Source organism: Anopheles funestus, chromosome 2RL (genome assembly GCF_943734845.2).
Source record: "Anopheles funestus chromosome 2RL, idAnoFuneDA-416_04, whole genome shotgun sequence".
Classification (NCBI taxonomy): domain Eukaryota; kingdom Metazoa; phylum Arthropoda; class Insecta; order Diptera; family Culicidae; genus Anopheles; species Anopheles funestus.
The window spans coordinates 80,735,030-80,757,562 of NC_064598.1; the positions used below are offsets into that span (position 1 = coordinate 80,735,030).

A 22,533-nucleotide genomic window follows, 5' to 3' on the forward strand; every position below is an offset into this window, starting at 1 on the left:
ATAACATTCTGTTTGTGGATGACCACGCTACAGTTTTGATGAACATTATTATTCTGGTAAGATTTTGCTTCGTGTTTGTGTTGCTAGAGCTGTACCGAGCTTGTGCTTTAATACTCAAGGATCGCATGAAGCTATTGAAACTTTTACTAACGGTTACGAAAAACGATGAGGTGGTTGTGGAAAGTAACGTGCATATGTTCTTGGATCAATTTCAACGACATTGCCAGTTGATCGACGGTGTGAATAAGTGCTTTTGCTTACCCATAACTCACATTCTACTGCTCATCGTACTCGAGCGAACTGTGGCTGCGTACGACGCGTTTGACAATCTAATGGTGAGAAGCAACACACAGACAAGGAATTTCTATGAATTTCTCTACAGACAAGTTTGGGAAATTACACACGTTATAATATTGGTGCAAGTAGCGATCACGTGCGATGCTACAATTTTGCAGGTAAATTATATTTAAAGATCACCAAAAACAATGTTTCTATCAATATTTTGTTCAAGGGAGATATACACTGAAAAACTCGAAAAAATGGTATCATTATTTCCCACGGTCTCAGTTCTCAGGTCCCCTCTGAGAAATGAACTCTGTTCATAACTGACGAAACCCTCTTAGCCGTGTTCGAGAGGAAGATGCTAAGAATAAGTTTTAGTCCCGTATGTGTAGAAGGACCCGGTGGGTTGGTCATGTCATTCGAATGGCACTGGACAACCCAGTCCTTGAAGTATCTGTGCTCGACTGTGAGCGATTTAGAGGACTTCTGTAGCAGGCCAAGACCGCGAAGCGGGTATAGACCCTGATAAGTAAATAATAATCAAGCTCACAATCAATGGAACCGTCACATATGTTACATTTGCTTATACAACAATGACAGATGTTAATCTGTTTTGGAAGGACAGATGTCCATTTCTGATTAGCTTGATTAACTCACTTGATCCATCTCATGCAGGCAGTAGTGTTCGTTAAACCAGGACTCGCATCAAACACACTGTTCGACAAGATGTCAACCCTGTTGAAGCGTTATCGTCCGTTGTTGACTGTGGCAGCGTTGGGCCATCTTATACCGTGCCACTACAACTTACGCTCGAGATCTTTCGAATATTCGCACTGGAATTTGTTCGCTTGCGTGTGCATCGCCCTATTGTCCGGAGTTTTTGTATGGTACGACTTTGTAATGTTTCAAACATTTTACACCACTTTGTCGACGGTATTCGTGGCGATAATGGCGATGAATGTGACAGAGTACAACCTGGTAATATATTCTATCATTCTGAATGCATTGTACCATCGGAAACAGTTTGTTCAATTGTTGAACAACTTGTTTGTATATGAAGACTGGTTGCTTGAGCGGATTGACATGCGAGAATTGAAGATCGAAATGAATAAGTCAACGCACAGTGGCAATTTGGTACGTTTGATCATTCTGGTGTGCTTGTACTGTTTGTATGATATCGTTTTTGTGGATGACCAAGCAGCACTTTTGTTGGACATGACTATTACGTTTAGGTTTGGCTTCGTGTTTTTGTTCCTAGAGCTGTACCGAGCCTGTGTTTTAATAATCAAGGATCGCATGAAGCAATTGAAACTTTTACTAATGGTTACGAAAAATGATAATGTAGCGATTGTGGAATATAACGTGGAAGTGTTCTTGAAGCGATTTCAACGATATCATCGGTTGGTAGACGATGTGAACAAGTGCTTTTGCATTCCCATAACTCATGTTATGCTGCTTATTGTACTTGAACAGACAGTGTCAGCGTACGATGCGTTTAACATTGTAAGGAAGATGACCAATATGCAGACCAGGGATTTATATGGATTTCTCTACAGACAAGTGTGGGAATTTAGCTTCATTATAATGTTCGTGCAGTTTTCAAACACGTGTGGGGCAACCATTTTGCAGGTAAAAAAACCTTTACAAATGTTCTTAATAATGATTCAAACACTTTTTCATAAAGTTTTAGATAGCTACAATATGTTTTTGTTTATATATTTGAGTACGCTGGATCTGTGACAATCTACTCCAGACATCTGCGTATATTGCGTCGAACGTTCTGAATGTTATTTCGTGCACGCAACATACGGCGACTAATAGCTGAAAGTAAGACTGAATTTAATAAATTATTTACAAGCACGCTTTCCACGAACACGTTGAACACTACTAAATTGCACTAGTCATCAGTACGACAATACGATAGTAGCGTTCCAATATCAGGTGGATACGGTCAAAAACATGTCTACCTGCATACGACAGAACCGTGTAACGTTTCGCATCATAACAGCGATCTACTTTTTACCGGCTAGTTATAGAAAGGCAGAATATTCTTTCGTTGAAAACCGTTCCAATCTCGTATCGTTCGGTATCGGTTTGTTGATGTCGTTCGGGTTTTTATATCACGACTTTTTTATGCAAAACGTGTACTTTGCTAGTCTGGCACCGTTTGCATTGACGATCGTATTGTTCGAGTTGCTCCTGTTCGCCGCCGTTCCGTTCTGTATTGTTGTGAACAATTGCTTCCATCGTAAACGGATGACAAAACTGCTGAATGTTGTGTTTGCCGACGATAATTTTCTAGATTCGACATGCATAAGGATGGGCAGAGCATATTATGTGTATATTATCATTTTAACTACACTTGTTATACTGTTCGAAATATGCAATTTATTCGCGAACGAAACTGCAGCACACAAGATGCTAACTGCCACATTCGTGATACGTTTTGTGATTATGTTACAGTTTTTCTACCTTTTCCATCTGTGCGTGTGTATGGTGGGATTGAGGATGGAGCAGCTGAAAGCACTTTTCAACCAAAAGCAACGCGGAGAAGATTTTGACTATTTTCTCGATATTTTCATAACAAGGTTTGAACGTTATGTGGTGCTGATAGATCAGATCAATCGTTGCTTTTCCATACCGCTTATGGCTATACTTGCGCTAGGGATGGTAGAACTTTCGTACTTCCTGTTCGAATGCTTTCATACGATCGCCGCTGGCATACCGGATCGTGAGATGTACCATAACTTTGAAGACTGGTCACTAAGTCAGTTGTGGCAAGTGTTATACTGCAATTTTATATTTCTGACTGTTTCGTCTTGTGAGAGCACGCGTAAAAAGGTAAAAAATGATTTTTGTAACCAGTGTGTTAAGAAGGAAAAGGCCAGTAATATCTAATCATAATAGTAATATCTAACCATCTCAGCATTGGTTTGGTTAATAACTAGTATTTTACCTATGATTATTCATCGATCTTATAAAGGACATAAAACACCAGCATACAATAGCAAAGTAGTAACAATCACAAAAAATGCCCAACTATGCAATAATTGTCAGTTGAACGTACCTTTTGACACAATAATGCGTTCTAACTCCTCCAGCGGCATCAATAGAAATGGGTTTGACATCCCTGAGGTGATACTACAATCATGCTAACATGTGTTTGCCTTCTCTATTACACTATGCGATCGTTGGATGTGAAATTCTAGAAGCATATGGTCAATATATGACTATTTATTTACGATAACAATTCCAGGAATTGCGTTTTTTCCAAATGATTTTTTCTTGATAGAACTCAAACGCATCTACAAGGGTGCTTTATCGTTTCGAAGTCTCAATCGAACAGTTGATAAAATGTCATCGCTCGTTAAACGTTACCGAAAGTTATTCGTGATGGCAAATGTTATGTATTTGTTGCCGTGCAATTACAACTATCGTACACAAACATTTGAACAATCCTGGCACAACATAGTTGTTTTTGTGGTGAACATGATAATTTACTGTTCCTGGCTATGGTTAGATATTGATGCTATTGCAGCATCACTCGGTCGTATGTCATTGGTGGTGTTAGGAATCGTGATGATTTACATTGTAGTATACGCGTTGATGCTGATCATTTTTACCTTCAACACATTCTACCATCGGGCAACGATAGTACAACTATTCAATACACTATTTAGTCAGGACGATTGGATACTTGAGTGGACGACGATCAAACGAACCGCTGTCACGATCGATCTTTCGTCGCGTCACAGTGGCAGTTGGGTAGTGTTAGTCCTGTTTGCACTGTCAAACTGTATCTACAACTTCATATTTAACGTAAAACCAACTCTTTTCATACTATATTGGCTTACTTTACTACGATTCTGTGGCATGTTTTTGTTGGTGGAGCTGTATCGGGCGTGTGTGATCCTTATCAAAGAGCGTATGAAACAGCTGCAAATCTTACTTATGCGCACAAAAAATGAAGCTAATGTGATGATGTTTTTGGAGCGATTTCAACACTATTATCAGTTAATTGATAGTGTGAATCAATGTTTTTCGGTTCCGTTAATTCATATATTACTGTTGATTCTGCTCGAACGAATTGTGGCAGCATACGATATATACGATAACTTTAATCGTCTAAGCTATATGCCATTTAGGGAAATGCTTGGATTTTTGCTCAGACAGCTTTGGCAATCGATATCTCTTGCCATAATCTTCATGATAGGAAACACCAGTAGTTTGACATCGATACAGGTAATTTAAATGGTTTGGTTTTTTGTTCTTTTCGTTCAAATACGATATTTCGCTTCCAGATGTTTTAGGAAAAAATGTTACAAAATAACAAAAAATTGCAAATATTTCTAATATCACCAACTCTCGCAGGAATAGGTTTGACATCTCTGAAGTGATTTAAACAACCTTGTTTACAGGTGAATGCTACTATTCCTAAAGTGGATACATATGGCCAAATTGATGATTATTTCATTATGATATCAATTAATGAAATTGGCCTCTTGCTTGATAACCCTTCTCTTCTCTCAGCTCAGCTCTCTGAAATAAACAGTTGACAACATGACATCGCTCGCTAACCGTTACCGAAAATTGTTCGTGATGGCAAATGTTATGTATTTGTTGCCGTGCAATTACAACTATCGTACAAAAACATTTGAACAATCCTGGCACAACATAGTTGCTTTTGTACTGAGCATTATGTTTTACAGTTCTTCCCTATGGTTAGACATTTATGCTATAGAAGATTCCGTTGGTCAGTTGTCAGTGGTGATGTTAGGAATCGTGGTGATTTACATTGTAGTATACGCGTTGATGCTGATCATTTTTGCCTTCAACACATTCTACCATCGGGCAACGATAGTACAACTATTCAATACACTATTTAGCCAGGACGATTGGATACTTGAGTGGACGACGATCAAACGAACCGCTGTCACGATCGACCTTTCGTCGCGTCACAGTGGCAGCTTGGGAGTGTTGGCGCTATTTGTACTTTCAAACTGTTTCTACAATTTTCTATTCATTGAGGAATCAAGCATTTTTAAACTATACTGGGTCATTTTGGTAAGATTCTGTGGCATGTTCTTGATGGTGGAGCTGTATCGGGCGTGTGCGATCCTAATCAAAGAGCGTATGAAACAGCTGCAAATGTTACTTACGCTCACAAAAAATGAAGCTAACGTAATGATGTTTTTGGAGCGATTTCAACGCTATTATCAGTTAATCGATAGTGTGAATCAGTGTTTTTCCATTCCATTCACTTATATTATACTGCTGATTCTGCTCGAACGAACTGTGGCAGTATATGATGTGTACGATAACTTTGATCGACTAAGCCTTATGTCGTCTTGGGAAATGTTTGGCTTTTTCTTTAGACAGTTCTGGCAAATGATATACCTTGCGGAAATCTTCATGATCGGGATCACCAGTAATTTGACGTCCATGCAGGTAACTTTGACCACTTTTGGTTTTGTTGATATTTTAGGAGGTCAGGTAAACACGGACGGACAAACAATAACATGTGCCCTTATAATTTATTTACAACGTTTTCGTTTCGTAATCTAAATTAACTTTGTCCAGTACTTTTCCCGATTGCAAGACGGTTCTATTCTGTTTCAACCATCACGTTTGTGACATTCGTGGTTCCAGCAATGTCTTCGTGTGTTCGACAGAACCGTTTATCGTTCCGGTTCCTTACAGCGGTTTATTTTCTTCCTGCAAGTTACGATTCAGCGCATAACCGTTTCGTTCAGATGCGTTCCAGTTTCGTATCGTTCGGCATTGGATTGCTAATATCGCTCGCTTATATTTATCACGATTTATTCTTCGTGCTTCTTAACCGTTCCCCTCATCTTTCAGCCTTTACACTTGCTATTTTTATCGTAGAACTAACAGTGTTTTGCACGATACCACTCTGCACGGTGTGCAACAGTTTTGTGCGTCGTAAAAAAATCCTAACATTGTTGAATGTTCTTTTCGTGGACGATCGTGAACTAGAAGTGAGAAGTGGTACAGTGAAGGCTTCTACACTATCTATTCTATTTTTCCGCTACATCAAGATCCTGTGTGTAGTCATTATACTTGTGTCTTACTATAATTTTACACACTGGGAAGATAGATACCATGCAATATTAGAGTTCACACTAGTAACACGATTTCTTCTGACAACTCAGTTTCTGTACCTTTACCATCTGTGCGTCAGTATGATACAGCTACGAATGAAGCAGTTAAGAATGCTTTTCCAGCAGAACCAGCACGGCCCTGATTTTGAACAGCTGCTCAATATGTTCATAGAAAAATACCAGCGATATATCGCCCAGATACAGCAGATCAATGAATGCTTGTCCGTGCCACTGTTGGGCATGCTACTACAAGCAATGGTCGAGTTAGCTTACATGGCGTACGAAGGATTTCGGGTGTTAAGTACGCGACAGATAGTTGACAGAAATTATGTCACCATTCAAAACTGGTTTATCGCCCAATTCTGGCAAGCGACGTACGGAAACTTTATCCTAATGATGGTTCCTTCGTGTCAGCAAGCTTCAAACGAGGTAAGAGCTAATCTATACGCCCCGTTACTTTGCGTTTACTGAGGAGCAATCCCATACTATCGTTCGCCAAGAGTTCCCGCTTTTACATCAGATGTTAAGAGCTGCAATCTAATCTATGCATCTGTTGGAAAAACGAAGTTAAATTAGCCAATAGCTATAACAACCAATGATATTTGTGTAAGGATGTTACTCCAAGCAAAAAGGCATCTGTTGCTGATGAAAGTATAATGAGGTGAAGTAATTAGCGCACGTGAATGGACGACATTCATTATGTACCATGTTTCACAATAACTTAGAGAAACGTTATTGGATGCTAACACCCAAGTCATTAGATAAATTATTCCCAACAGACATCCACCTGTGCCTGTGTATCTGTTGTTATTTTCTTTGCGTCCTTCAGTCTTTCAGTACGCGCTCAACATAATGCAGACACAAAGAATAGTAGCAGGATATTAGAATGTCTACGTTGTATAGGCAACACGCAGGAATATTTCAAATTGCCTCGCTGCTATATTTCACACCCTGCAGCTACAACGAGAAGCTGGGTTTATTCGTAGCCACTAAGAAGAACCTAATAGTGTTAATAATCGCTCTTGCAGTTACAATACCGTTCTGGGTGTACGACATTCGACTGATGGCAATCAACTTTCTCAGCACGTACACGACCGTATTTGCAGCGATTGGTAGCATTGAGCTGCTATTATACGTCAGTGTCGGATTGTGCAGTATGCTGAACGTGTTTTTTAAACGAAAACGTATTACGAAAATGATGAATGTACTCTTTCGTCCGGATAGAATATTGGATCGGTGTAGTCCCATACTACATCTTGATCGCTATAACGACAATCGAAAGATACAGATATTCGCGCTGTTCATAGTGATTTGCTTTTGGTCTAAATTTTCCTATTACAATAGTGTTGAAATAAAGATCTTGACAGTAATGATCGCTACCCGGTTCCTTGCGATTTGGGTACTGATCTTTGTACACCGACTTCACGTGCGTGCTATCGCGCTGCGAATGGAACAACTGAGGATGATATACGCGAGTGAAAAGTTTGAGCAATATTTAAGCTACTTCTTAGATCATTATGATCACTATGCCGAACAAATTGCTGAGGTTGATCGCTGTTATTCGTTTCCAGTTATGTTGATAATGCTTTTAGTGATGCTGCAGCTTATCTATTTGGCAGAAAATGTGTATACCATGATAGAAACCTCCACGTTACTACCGCTTAAGAACGATATTTTGCGTTCATTTTTTAGCAACATATGGCAAACGTTTTACGGAGCACTTGCTTACTATAGTATATCTGCGTGTGCCAACACATCTCAAGAGGTATTCATCGGAACGATGATATTATAGTGCCTGTTTCTTTTGTAATTCAACCCCTTTGTCAATGAACCAAATGGATCCTATTTCCCTTAACTTGATTTAACATCTGTACTATGTTTTATTTCTCCATGCTTTAATAGGTTGAAGAAACGGCCCTGTGTACACGCCACTTTGACGACTATAGGCTACAGAATACGCGCGCGGCAAAGCAGATACAAAAGTTTCTACTGAAAAATCTACATCAGAAGAAAAAGTTCTCCGCATGTGGTTTCTTCGACATCGACAATACTGTCATCTACATGGTATGGAGCAACCCACAGCATAATTTGCAGTCTAATCAATCATCATTTTAATCTGTGTACCTCTTTTCCATTCTATTTCAACAGGTTTTCAGTTCGATCGTGACGTACTTGGTAATACTGATACAATTCAAACAGCTGGAAAATGATCTAGCGCAACCTCAAGATGGCTACAATATTACGAGCAACGCGACGACTAATTAAATGTAGTGTACGGTTGTTCTGTTACAAAACCTTATCCATTACGATATGTTCACTTTGAGCTAGGAATTAGTTTTCTTTAACCTACCGTAAAGTATAAATAAACTAGCTTATGTTGTTCGTACACAGGACAGTTTTAGGGATATAGAAATTCAATTCAGTAAAGAAAAACTAGTTGAGTTGATGAGAAAATAATAATATAAAATATAAATATGCAATCCCTTTAAGAAGTACTGTAATTAATTGAGGATATAATTATGATACTTCATTATAATTCTTTATCATTTTTTCACTTGTTAGAACAAGAGTTCTTTATTTGTATACCTCAAATGGTTAAGTGTGTTTCAATTTACATCATGGGTAGGAAAACTTCTCGATGTAAAGGTTAATTTTCAAGCGTTATTTTACAAACTCTAATAGAACTCAGTTGAAGTTAAGATTAAGATTTACTACGACTATGGCGTCTCTTAACAATTAATGATTCATAATTCAGAACTATAAATCAGCTAAACGTCAATAAACGGTATTAAAATGTTGAAATTCAGAAGAGTTAACGTGTTTGCTTACTTTCCTAAACCTTACATTGTTTCTATAAGTTATTTAAATTGTGGTTTAAGTAATATTATATACATTCAAGGTTTGCTTGACAGGTAAGTTGTATAAAATTTTCATTTAATTTTTAACTAAAACTATTACCAAACTATTTATAATGTATTAAAAGATGTATTGCGTTTTATTCCATTTAAAGACTTTGATGATCGGTAATGGTGGATTTTAATGAAAGATATTACACCGAGAAACAAAGAGCCGTACTTGATCGATCGATGATCGTTATTATATTGATAGTTCCAAAAATAGACGTCTTTACTGTGCTCTAATAATTAATCCAACCGAGCTGCATGAATGGCAGCTGTATTATTGGTAATAGACAATTAAACTATATCTCAAAAAACGAAGTTCAGAATTCTCGATCGATAACACAAATAAGCAATTAACTAGAACTAAAACTGTTAGATAATGGTACCAATGAGTGTCTAGGAGCATTATCTGTATGAATATTTTATTGTAAGACTTCTAGGCTAATCAATATATGTCGTAGTGAAAACAACCGTAACACATGAACTCAGTAACTATTTGAGTCGTTCATTGTAACTAACGTCATTAGATCCTACACACAACAGAATGTGCGTTTTAGCAGTGCCTTTGTATGTCCAGTCATTCACGAACCACTAAGATATATTCGGCGAATTTCTACGTTCAGTTCCGATGTCTAGTTACTATCGAAAGCATGCCAGGATATTCCAGGTGGCCGGATTACTCTATCTGCTACCGTGCAGTTACAACCCCGAGACGGATCAGTTTGAACAGAAAGTCTTCAACAGGCTAGCGTTCGCGTTCGGTATAGTGATGACGGTACCATTCTGGTATGTTGATCTGAAGTTCATGACCGCATTCTACCTGGAGAATATTTCCCCCATCATGGCGGCCGTCGGGTGCATCGAGATCGGTGTGTACGTGTCGATTGTGGCCTGCACATTGTTAAACAATTTTAGCCGGCGCAATCGATGTACTCGTATGCTGAACGCACTTTTCCACGCCGACTGGTTGCTAGACCGGTACGAGAGCTTCGAGAAGGAACATGATTATCGGGGTCATTTTGTTGCGTTCATGTTGGCAGTATCGACCATGACCTGTTGCAATTTGGTGTACCATCAGGACATGAACATTCGGCTATTAAGTTTGAGTGTGGCGATGAAAATCTTTGGCGTCTGTTATCTGACCGTTGTACATCGGATATGTGTCGGTGCGATTGGAGTGCGGATGAAACAGCTGAGGGCACTGTACCGGTTCGATCAGATGCGCCATCATGGGCAGGAACCAACTGTACGTTACTTTATCGAAAGATTTGAGCTCTACGCAGCACAGCTACGACAGATCGACTATTGTTTCTCTTTCCCACTGACGATGATCATACTGCTCGTGCTGATCGAGATGGTGTACCTGCTGTTCGATGCCTTCACGATACTGCAACTCGGCCGTCCTGCCATCATGGAGGGTTTGGAAATAGATTACGCACAGTGGGCACTCAGACAGGTGTGGCAAACTATTTACGGTGCCGTTGTGCTGGTCACTGTAACGGGCTGTCAACACACATGCGATCAGGTTAGTGCACGTACAAGCGTTGCTTTACGAAAGTTAACCCCAAACACTGTTTAAATAGCTTCAACAAACGGCTCAACTTGTGCTACATCTTGGCAATGATCACAACCGTAACTCACGTTTGGCGAAGCGAATCAAATGTTTTTTGCTGCAAAATCTCGACCGACAAACAGCGTTTTCGGCCTGTGGAATGTTTAATATCGATTACGCGATGCTACATATGGTAAGTGACAACGGTTGCTGATATGGCATTTATTCAATTGATTGAAACAAATCGTTATCGTTTGCAGGTGTTTAGCTCCATCTTTACGTACATGGTCATCTTGATACAGTTTGACCAATTGCAACCGGAACAACTTTCATACACAACCGTTGCTAATCGCTCTGAAACGTTCCATTAATGGGAGGAATGGTCGGGAAACATGTATATGCATAATTAATAATCGAGATAATAAATGTTTTAATGTGCAGCAAAACTAAATGCCAAAGAGATTTTTATCTTCATTTGCACTGCAAAACATTGGGCTGTTCAACCTAGCTGCTTACAACCTAGTAGTTATTAGTGTACCGAGTATCGCAAAAACATGGCACACCTTTGCGCACATCTTCGGGTGCTGTTATTCGTGGGCAACGTGTTGCACCTTATTCCCTGCCGTTACAATAGCCAAACGGATCAGTTTGAGACAAATTCCCTGGTAAATCTGGTAGTTTTCGGCATTAATTTTTCCCTGTTCAGTATTCACACGTGCTTCGATTGGTACCAGGTGTGGACCGGTGAGCGTAGCCAGATGTCACGTGTTTTCAATTTCCTACTATTAGTACATATTGTAACATTCCCAATGATCATCATGTACCTGCAACTGATCACGTTCACCAAACGAGCGCGTATTGCAATGCTTTACAATGAACTATTCACGGACAGAAGCTGGCGATTCTTTGGGGAGCGTACCAACAGTTGGTACGTTTCGTCCCTACGTTTAGGAAGGTTTGCAACCGCAATCGTCATCGGCGGCGTAATATATTTGCTAGCGCTCGTACTCACTGCCCGTGAATCGATCACACATTTTCCGCTGCTTGTTACAGTTCTCGAAGCGATTCGGTTGTACGTGTTGCTTATAGCGATCCTGATATATGCTGTCTGTGTGCTGGTGATTAAAATGCGCTTCAAGCAGATACAGGAAAGGGTCGAACGGTTTGGTGCATTGTTGAACAACTTCCGACAGTGGAACATCTTTCTCGATCACTATCACGTTGGTATCACTCTGGTGAATGATATCAATGATAACTTTGCGGGTCTATTGCTGCTGATACTGGTACAAGTACAGGTGCAACTCACAAACCAATTCTTCGTTCTGTACTGCAACACAGAGTATGGCAAATTTCCCGCTGACAGTAAATGGATGATGTTGCATACACAGTTTTGGGAGAGTTTATTCCTTCTCATATTGCTTCTTGCTGGGTATGCGTGCGATAGCTGCCATGATCAGGTGCATTTGAAAACGATTTGACTTCCGGTGGGTGTGTGTGTGTGTGTGTTTAATGATGAAACATCTTTGCCTGTCTTGCTTTCTGAATTAGATTGACAGTGCGAATGTCGCCATTCGGAACAACATTGGAGAAATGGCCGAGAATTGCCCAGCATGGAAATGGTTGGATTACTTTCATCTTCAAACTTTGTACCAGTTAAAACGGCAGCGATTTTCGGTGGGAGGACTGTTCGTGCTTGACAACAGACTCGTATGCATGGTATGGGACGCATAGGTGAGATCTTCTCCATTGATATGTGTTTTCATTATCTTTATTTGTTTATTCACAGGTACTAACATCAATGGTGACATATTTGGTTATATTGATACAGTTTCGACAATTTGAAAATGATGATGTGATGGTATTGTTTAGTAACGGTTCTGTAACGATTTAAATGCCTCACATTTTTTTACATACAAATTTCATACAAAACATTAAGATCAGTGAAACACTGTTCGCAACGAAATTCCTCAGCTGTGTTACCGTACAGTCGCCGTATACAGCCTTATCTGGGACATGATATGATGGAACGTTCTTCTACTTAAACCACACACGTCATTCACGAACAGTGAACACCTTACGCAGAAAATCAAGGTCACCGTTCAGAGAAGAACCAGCAAAAAAACAAAACAACGGGAAACACCACCCTGCATAAATGCTTGAAATAAATTTTCGATATCTCACGCATTATTACACAACGCACACAAATACACTTATGTTCGTTGCTGTGAATGAAAGGCAAAGTTTTGATTGCTGATAAAGGTGTTTTGGGAGATAAGAGTATCAGCCGATTTTTTTTTTATTTGGCAACATGCGTATAGATAGTGGGAATAAACGATTTTTCGCACATTGCATAAAACAACAAAACCAAAACCAAAAACACAACATTGCCACGGAAGCAGTAAACGGTACAGTCTCGCTTAGTGTCAACTCATGTTTTCAAATAAAATAAAAAAAAAAAACAAGGATGTATTCACTAAAGATACTGTAAAACAGGTAATGATAAAAACGGTAATCTTGTCACCCGTTTTATGGACATTGTATCGTGGAGTCAATGGGTTGAACATATGTAAAAAATGTTTCTTATAAAGTTGTAAACTATAAACTTACCGTATCGACAATGTTAGTTGCACCTAATGCTCTGTTTACGTTAAACCGTCGCCATTTCTTGTACTCTGCCTTGATTACGTTGCATTTTCTCTTCCAGTACTTGCCTTCGAGCAAAATGGCCTAATGAGGATAAATTGTTAAAATTGAAAAACAAAATATTACAGCTAATTGTGTGAAATGACGAAGGATGAATTACTACTTTTAATTAAAATATACATACCTGTGGTGTATTGTGAACGTCTACGTCTAAAGGGGAAGCAAACTGACAGACTAGAGTCTTCCGCTTCATGATAACTGTGAAGAAAAGAAAATGTGAAATAATGTAAAATCGTGATACAATTGTGCACTTCATTTCGCATAAGAAACTTAAACAATATGGAAGGGTTTGCTAAAATATTTACCAAACGAAAGCGTCTCTTTTGACTTTTCTTGTATCGGGTGCGTCGAAGGACGCAAAATTCAGGAATTATTTTGCCCATCTTCGGTACCATGTGTGAAACGTATTTTAAAGCCTTGGAAGCCAGCAGGAAAGATTTATGTGCAGTGCGGAGAAAAAAACACAGCTATATCGGTATAATATCCGATTACAGCTATCGGTATAATAACAGGATGGAATAATACACGCCACGTAACTAGTTTATATTCACCGGAACAGGCTTACTCCAATGTTTGACACTTCCCACACTGGTATAATAGTCTAAAGCGCTCTTTAGCCTAGAATCGGTCTTGTTTCAATCCCTGTTCCAATACTATCTAGGTCTCTGCCACAACACCATGTCACAACCACACACTGCCACCCTCTGCACCCGCACCCGCGATCGTTTCAACAACTCGTGGATCCTCTATGCGATTGTTTGCTTACTGACAATGCCCGAAGAAAACTATCCTCTCCCAAGCACGTGCAAGTACTATCTTCCCAACCTAAATTCACAACCTCACAATCAATTCCTTTTATAAATAATTTTCTCGCATAACAAATGAAAATAAATGTTCACCAAAAAAAACCAAACAGCTAACTGAAAGCGACGCTAGACGATCCCGTCTTCGGTTGAACACGAACTGAGCTGCGATATGGTTTGCGAGTGAGGCAACACGTCGTCGACAGCGTTCCCGTGACGGTGTAACTCAAATCCATTGGACCTGACTTTTGATAACGAAGATTGCTCGACTATTGCCGGTCGACATTGCGTCCGTCCCATCATGCTGCCGCTACTATTCATCCTTCCCTCCCCCTGTACAGCTAGATCCATCCAGCAAGACAAACCATCCCATTCCTCGTACCCGCTTGTGTAACGGAGAAGGACCGGGACTCTCATCAATCTCCTCCACCATATAAAAACGGAGGTTTTTTCCACAAACCTCCGCACAGGGGCGAGGTACCCAGCAACTTTAGAAGGTGTACAGTACCGTTTGCTGTTGCTATACACCTTGTTTTCGCGCTGTCCGAGGTGGCACAGGTGGGGAGCTAGGGCACCAACGAAACGAACGAACGCCACCCATTTCGCCATCCAACTCTTCCGGATTGTGGGTATAAACCACACCAGAGGGCAAGGTGAAGGAGCCGAGTCGGCCGAGTTTGGCGATGAGAGATTGTAGTCGCCTGCTGCATCATTTTCAGTACACTTCCACCGAAATGGTACGGTGGCCTGGCTGTTTGGTCAATTCTTATCAGAGCTCTATGCATAGGCAATCAGAGAGCAGCATGCAGACGACGCTTCCGCGAGTAGCACACAGACTGCTGCTCCATGGAAGTGTTTCTCCGGAGTGTTCACTATGGAACGCTACAGATAAAAGGAAGACAGCGCAACGCTGCAAGGATTTAAATGTTGATTAGATGTGTATTGCATCTAATTGCAGCAGAGCAGGTTGTTCATTTATTGAATCAAACAAACTGGATCGAACCGTGCTGGGGCGTTTTTTTGCTGATATGCAGCAAAAGGGAGCTGACATTGTGATAACACCCAACAAATGGGCGAGAAATTGTGTTTTCCCGAATTTTATGCAACATTGTTGGTGCAGTAATGTTGCCCACTGCTATCGCTCAGTTATCGCACCCTGATTCGTGCGATTTCAAAACGTTAACGATTCAATTCTGGAGACCCCGAAGGATAGAGGGAATGGAGAGCGAGAAAGAAACGGGTGTGTGGACAGCAATTGAGATGGATTAAGTCCCTCACACCAGCACGGTTTTGAACTGGCCCCCCTTTGTCACGCGATGTTTGATTGTTTATCTAATACCTGCAGGTGCCATCGGTTGAAGATGGCCGAATGAGAAGTGGGCGCGTTTTATTTTAAGTATATATCTTATAGTCAACCACAGGAGCACTTCATAGATACAGGAGACAGTGCGACTCGGCAGTTGGTATGGCATAATCTCTAGCGGTTCCAGGTGCAGGTGGACTTGCAATGGGTAAATTCGTTGGCAAACATTGCAGGAAGGTGGCAGCGAATGCGACTGTATGTGCATCACAGGCAGAAGATCTTCGGCGCTTCGGAACCTAGGATGAAGAAATTGTATGAACGAAAGGCTGCGGAAACTTACATTGCATGTGCCAACAGCGCCAGATAACATTGTTCAGACGGATCTTCTCCTTCCATCGCAAGCGGATGCCTTTGAAGGGGTTCCATTTGGGAGACGTCAGCTTTTGGCTGGAAAGAAAGAAAGTAAACAGATTATTATTGCAAGAGCTTTTTGCAGGAAAGGGGATAAAAATAGATACGATTTGACACGACATGGAAGCCATACTTTAGTTGTTTGATAATTAAAAGCAAACCTTAAAAGAAATCATAGAATAGTTCGCAAAGGATCTCTCTTATACTAGACGACGAATTAGGTTTCCTTTTTTTATGTACATTTTTGGCTTGGACAACAACAAAAACCCTTTCCAGTGCTATTTCATCACATTACGAAAGATAAGGAAATTCCACGTACATTTGCAACTAGGCAAAAGCAAAACTTCTAACGATAAAGAAGTGAAGATATAAAAGTACGTAAATGTTAAGCTGTTTCAATTATGATTCATGCGTCATTAACGTCTTAAACTGCTCGAAGGGGAAAAAAAACATCGAAACAGATGCCAATTATCAACAATTAGAATGTAGTCGATGATATTTAACTGGCTACAAAATCCTACACAATCACGTGTGAAGCAGAACCGTTATACAAACATAGTAATTGATTCAATTTGAAGCTTAATTTGTGTTTCTCCCTATCGAAGATGCAAATATCGGGTGGCGCAATCATGATTATAGCCTTAAACGATGTGGAAACATTGTATGCGTCACAGCAAGTGCGAATAGGCAGTATCCAGTGGAGACAAAGCCAGTATACAACACATTGTAGCGCGCGCCCCGTACAAATCGCAAACAGCATGGTCGATAAGGAGATAAAATATGAACGCTGTGTGACGAAGGTTTCGTGTTTTGCGTTACGCCTAAAGTTAGACCATCGTTGTAACGTGGAGAGTTACTTTGTAGCTTAGTGAAGTGAGGGACTTGCAAATATCCGGATGTACTAAATGATGATCTTTTCGCCTTTCGTTTTTAAAAACTTCTTTATATTCAAATAAAAGTAATGATAACTATCAGAAATTCTTACCATATCTGAACAATGCACAATGAATTTTAATATGAGTTAGAGATTTTATCGTGTTAAAACAAAACATTTCAAGAATAAAACAATCAATTTGTAGCGTTTCGTTCTAAACAAAATAAGTAAGATATAATCATGCAAAGTCAGCTCAAAGTATTCAAAACTGCAACACTGTTTGTCGATCACACAAGATCACCATTTTGTGAATATTTAGCTATCTCACGGAGATCCAAATATTAATCGAAAAGGAAAAAATAATACCATAAGTATGCATAATGATGCGATCGAGAGCATATTGGAGTAAAATTTATTTTTTATCTTTCCAGATGGAATACAATCCAACAGGCAGTACACGTGCAAAACGCGTAATTTAATATCACCACGATCAATCAACCACCAACAATAACTCGTTGCATCTCTACGGATAGAGCGTACACTGTGCAAAATAGCACAAACAAGCACAGTGAAAGAACAGGGGCAGACACGTCAAGCTCCGATCTTGCAACCGGAACCGTTAGTTCAAATCAACAATAATGGCCACGTGCAGCTTTGAGTCGTGCCCCCAGCGACGAAGTTGCGCCCGAGCTTGGACTTATGATTCGTTTTTTTCCTACTTTGCTTCTCTCTTTCTCTCGCTCTCTAAAGATGAACACACCCAACACCATCCTAACACCATGACGTAGCGTTTTAAGGGGGTGTGTGCATCGCTGTTGCATCTGGCAGAATGCATCTATGCACATTCCTATGGGGGTGTGCGAAAAGGCGTGTTCGTGCACCGTTCGATGTGATTGTGCGGTGCAGTGTCATGGTAAAGGGCATAGCAAGCCACTATCAAAACAATACAAACTCAGACCTACCAACACATCGCGATCGTGATGGCGCCCCGCAAGGTGCAGGTGCACTGTACCATTTACCGATGCTATTGCCGCTCGGTGGTGATGCATTTTCGACATTCTTACGGTGAATAGGATAATACTAGCAACTAATGCCAAAACATTCAACGACACACGGTCACACATAGAAGCATGCGAGCGTGAGAGTGTTGCAGCGTCACATCTAAGCGCCGTGCGCCATTGCAGCGGACTTCGATTCGTGTTGGGGTGTTTTCATAAAGAAAAGGCATGCGTCGCCATTGGAACTGGATGCTAAATGCGTAATAAACCCAGTAGTAGTGTAATGCAACGTCTAAAGTAAGCTAATTCTAATAAGCTAATTCACTCATTTTTCCACATGTGTGAATGGAAGGCACGCACCAAACTGGATATTTTATGGCATTGCGATTACGCACAGAGAATGACAACGTTTGTATTGGGAAGATAAGATTTTAAGGGGTGAGGTTGGCTCGCGTATCTACGACCCGTTTCAAGGTGATTGAGGCAATAATGTTATATGGACCATTTGGTAAATGGTTACGGCAGATTACTGTACTGTACAATGTCTTTTGATCAAAAAGATGTCATAGGTATGCAATAGGAGTTTTGATTGAACATGTTGTCCTATTTGTTTGTGTAAATTTTACAAGTAATGATTGTGGCATAATTTTTTTTAAACATATCTGTACATGGATCGGTAACATGTATAGTTTACATGTAACAAAAAAAACGATCGTCAAACCCCGACCAACAAATAATTTCCTATTTACGTACAGATATTATACACATTCATGGCAGCTGTTTGTCAACGCATAAATAACACAAATCAAACCGCTTTGCACCAGATTTGCAATCGATACAAACAACAAACTGTTTGGTATTGTACAGTCTGTGTATTAGTTATGCTTTGTGGGTAAGAAAATTCGGCACGAGAAAATTGGCGTGAAGTGATGCTAAAAATATAATTTCCATCACTACCCCAAACATGGACTCCCGCCCTCATTCGGCTATAGAACCGAACGGAACACATCCGTGCACAATATATGCCAATCATGCTTCACGCTAAACATGGGCTAAAAAACCGAATGGAATGGAATATTTCTCACCTATCCCGCTAGCGCTATCAAAAGCGAGTGCAGCAAGTTGTTATTTTCCGTTGTTTTAGACCTTTGCCGTCATAAGAAAAAAACTTGTCGACGATCGTCTATTTAGAAAGAGTGTAGCGTAATGCCGCACGCACACTACACCGGCGCATTTGTTTGTGCAAATAAACGCGCAAACCGTGCAGCCCTAATCAGCGGCAGCAGAACAACAGAACAACAGTGGCGGTGGTCCATTTCGTTGTGTGTCGCTTCCCACGTTAGAAGAGTGGACACCTAAAAATACGTTCAGACACATACAGGTTTTGTTATTGCTTCTTTTTGCGCACCCGACGGTGACGTACGCGCGCGCACACACACCCAGCACCAGAGTTTGCGCACATGTTTGCGCGCCAACAAACTGTCGCTGGAGGTGTGGCGCAGCAAAAGCAACCATTCGCATACGTCCAGTTTAATCCGGTTCCGTTGGGATAAGCTTTTTTCTCTCTCTTTTCCTTACTTTATAGTTGCGCAATCGGAAAAGGGACCCTAAGGTGTGGGGGATTGACGATGGAAAACGCGATTGCGAAATTCTAACACCGGCGTCTTTATCATCACTTTCCACACATGATTATGCTCAAGGACAGTGATACAATATTGGGCACAAAAGCACGAAAACATTTGGCTGCGATCTCCTTAGAAACATCCTTTGGGCCGTGCCAATGAACCATTCCAACTTGCCGGTACAGTACGGACTGATAATTTTGTTGGTACTTTCGACAAGCTTGAAGGTTGAAGTCCATAATAAGCGTCCTTTTTGCTGTCTCGCTTTCTTCTTTTTTCCGCCGAGACATTCACCAACACCGATGATGCAATGACACGCACCAGCTGGATGATTATGTGGCGGCAAACAACCAAATTCTGCTCATCATCAGCTGTGATGGATCGTTGTAGTGTAGCGAACGGTGGGTAGACGCCGGGTCTCAACCCACCTGGTATTGGTGCGTTATAAATATATGCATGATCGTGTTACCATATTCTTGTACGAATGACCCATGCCAGGCCCATCATCAGGCAAAGAAAGAACGGAACAGCGAAGCATGGTACCGCAACTGTTTTGAAACCGCAGCATCCAGCGCATCAAGCGCCCCGGGGGGAAAAGGTTATCAGCAGAGGTACGCGTACCCGGGCGGGTTTTCAACCCATACGCAACACAAAACAGTTCATCGTTTTGTGGACTCTGCGGTTCACGAAACCATTATTCCTCACCTCAGTGGGTTTCACTAAAATGAAAAGAATCATAATTTTGTTCGGGAAAGTAGAATACCTTTCACCTTATTATGAGGTTATCAATTCAGTAAAGATGATATAAAAATCAATAGTAAATTAATATACAAGACCGACTACAATTCATTGTAGATTGTTACAACGAGAAAAGTTCTAGTGTAATTTATATGAAAAAATGAAACATTCCGCTTCACACCGAAATAACGGTCATTCCTAGTGCATTCAATTTGTTTATCAACCTGATTTGCTCGTTGAAAATGTACTCTTTGACTGTATTATTTTATTATTGATTGTATTAGACGAAATCATCCATCAGAAGTTTTTCAAGTTCTTTTTCTCCAATACTACAAAAGGTTTGCTAATGTGGCTAATATTAGCTAGCTTTTAAGTCATACAATATGTAGATATTGTAGTGCTATTGATTTCCTGTTGCGCTTTAAGTAATGCCTGCCCTACAGAGCGACCTCTAACGTCTGGCACGGTACAACAAATCGTCATGGCTTATGAAAACAATAAGCAATCGATCGCGGATCGTGATTAAACGGAAAATAGCAATCGATTTCGGAACGAAACGCAGTGTCGCTAATCATTTCCCATTTGTAGCAGAGCTAGGCGCTTCTAGGGATGGGCTATACCTAGTTCATCCTAATCGGCGACCCGCCGATGCAATCGTGCTTTGTTTTGGAAGGGTGCGCGAAGCGAAGGTTGTGCTCCTCGCTGCACGCAGCTTGGGTTTATTGTAGCGTATTCGTGGTGTTTGAAACTCATGCCTTCAAATGCTTCTAGATAAGCTTACAATTCCGACCGCCTTCGAAGGGCTATTCGTCGGCTTTCTATCGCTTTGTCTAACGTTTCCTTATCAGCCAAGCGTCACAGCAAGTGGAATCTGTGCACACATCAAGGGAACACTTTGCTATGGGAATCTAACCGAAGGAACTAAAATGAATAGAGAGGGACAGAGAATATTCAACATCGAATTGTTAGCTGTAACTTACGTGTACGTTACGTTGAGCGTATTGAATACGGTCGAAAGGTCCGTATCGATCTCGACCTGCGATACCGTGTTACGATTGCCCACATGCCTTGGCACGTATCGGGCCAGCTGGTTTTGGTTTTCCGCCGTTCCTATACTGGCCATTGGAACCAGCGCACCGGACGAGGTGGAAGCGGCCACATCCGACAAGGCACCCGATGCGGACACTGGCAAAATAACACCGGCACTGTCGGCTGAAATGAGATCCGCCGGTTTGACTTCCTCCATCTGCATGCCAAGATCGTCATCATCGTCCTCAGCACCTTCAGTTTCGAAGTGTGACACCATAAACTGGCCAGAGTGGATCGTCTCGCCGCAACGCTTGCGCTGATCGGTGGTGCCGGCCGATCCACCGCCACCAGTCACCATTGAGCGATCCATTTTGGTTGTCGGTCCGGGAGTCATCGCAAAACGGGCTTAGTGTCGTTAGAAAGCTGAGAACAAATTGAGACAACTTGTCCAGACGGTCCTTAGCAACTCGATCCTTTCGGTGGGCTTGAAGTTTTTTTCTCTGTTCACTAGTGCTTTATAAAAAATCAAAACAATTCTTCCAATACACACACACAAACACAAGAGCACACACGGGCACAATCACGTACACTAGGTGGAACAGTTTACGGGCACATTTTCAGACGAGCACCACACGTACACTCACTCGTGGCGATTTCGATGACGGCATCGATGAAAAGCTACACCAAAGCAAAACAAACAGCTCTGGGGAGCTGTTCAACTTTCTTCAAAACTGCCACCAACACACACGAACACATACCGTTGAGAAAATTAAGCAGGACGTACGGCTCGGTCCTGTGGGTATTTTCACTTTATCACAGATCAATTGCACTGATAGTGGAATTCCCCCATACGATTGGGAATGGTTTGCTTGGCTGAAAGCTTACGAGCGCTTATTTTACCGAAGCTGTTTCTCTCTAGCTTGCACGTTGCACAGCAACGTTGGGCACCTACTTGATGGTTCGAGATTTGCCTCTAGCGTGTACACATGCACGCCAAAATGCAAGTAATGTAACCGAAGGACTTTCTCCATTCGGACATCATGCGATGCTGGAGACGCTGCAGCCGATCGTTGTAAGCCAACAGCGACTGTTGGCGCGCCCGTGAAATGTGCGCCGTACTCGCGCTTGACCACTATCTTTCGCGCTGCACAACACAACACACTTGCACGCTTTTACGTACTTGTGTGGTAGAGCAA

The 22,533-nt window shown here is 41.1% G+C and overlaps 2 protein-coding genes and 1 long non-coding RNA gene across 4 annotated transcripts in view; 2 read left to right on the forward strand and 1 right to left on the reverse strand.

Annotated features, from left to right (window-relative positions):
• Positions 1 to 22,397, reverse strand: part of LOC125761956 (AF4/FMR2 family member lilli) — a 40,260-nt gene extending 17,863 nt beyond the window's left edge. The window contains exons 1-4 of one of the 2 annotated variants that reach the window (XM_049423578.1): positions 21,289 to 22,397; positions 16,006 to 16,112; positions 13,684 to 13,757; positions 13,464 to 13,583 (exon numbers count right to left, since the gene is read on the reverse strand). In XM_049423578.1, coding sequence (XP_049279535.1) covers positions 13,464 to 13,583; positions 13,684 to 13,757; positions 16,006 to 16,112; positions 21,289 to 21,731 — 744 coding nt within the window. In that variant the 5' untranslated portion in view covers positions 21,732 to 22,397. Of the gene's footprint in view, positions 1 to 13,463; positions 13,584 to 13,683; positions 13,758 to 13,864; positions 15,313 to 16,005; positions 16,113 to 21,288 lie in introns of those variants that run through there. The other variant, XM_049423579.1, reaches the window with a different exon arrangement.
• LOC125761976 (uncharacterized) lies at positions 10,834 to 11,307 on the forward strand. Its single transcript, XR_007418152.1, has 2 exons — positions 10,834 to 11,049; positions 11,117 to 11,307. It is a non-coding gene; the product is annotated as an uncharacterized LOC125761976 (long non-coding RNA).
• Positions 12,143 to 13,261, forward strand: LOC125761975 (uncharacterized). Its single transcript, XM_049423608.1, has 3 exons — positions 12,143 to 12,313; positions 12,405 to 12,572; positions 12,643 to 13,261. The coding sequence occupies exons 1-3, from the start codon at positions 12,227 to 12,229 to the stop codon at positions 12,745 to 12,747; spliced, it is 360 nt and encodes a 119-aa protein (XP_049279565.1). The 5' UTR covers positions 12,143 to 12,226; the 3' UTR covers positions 12,748 to 13,261.
• Positions 22,398 to 22,533: the final 136 nt, after the last annotated feature.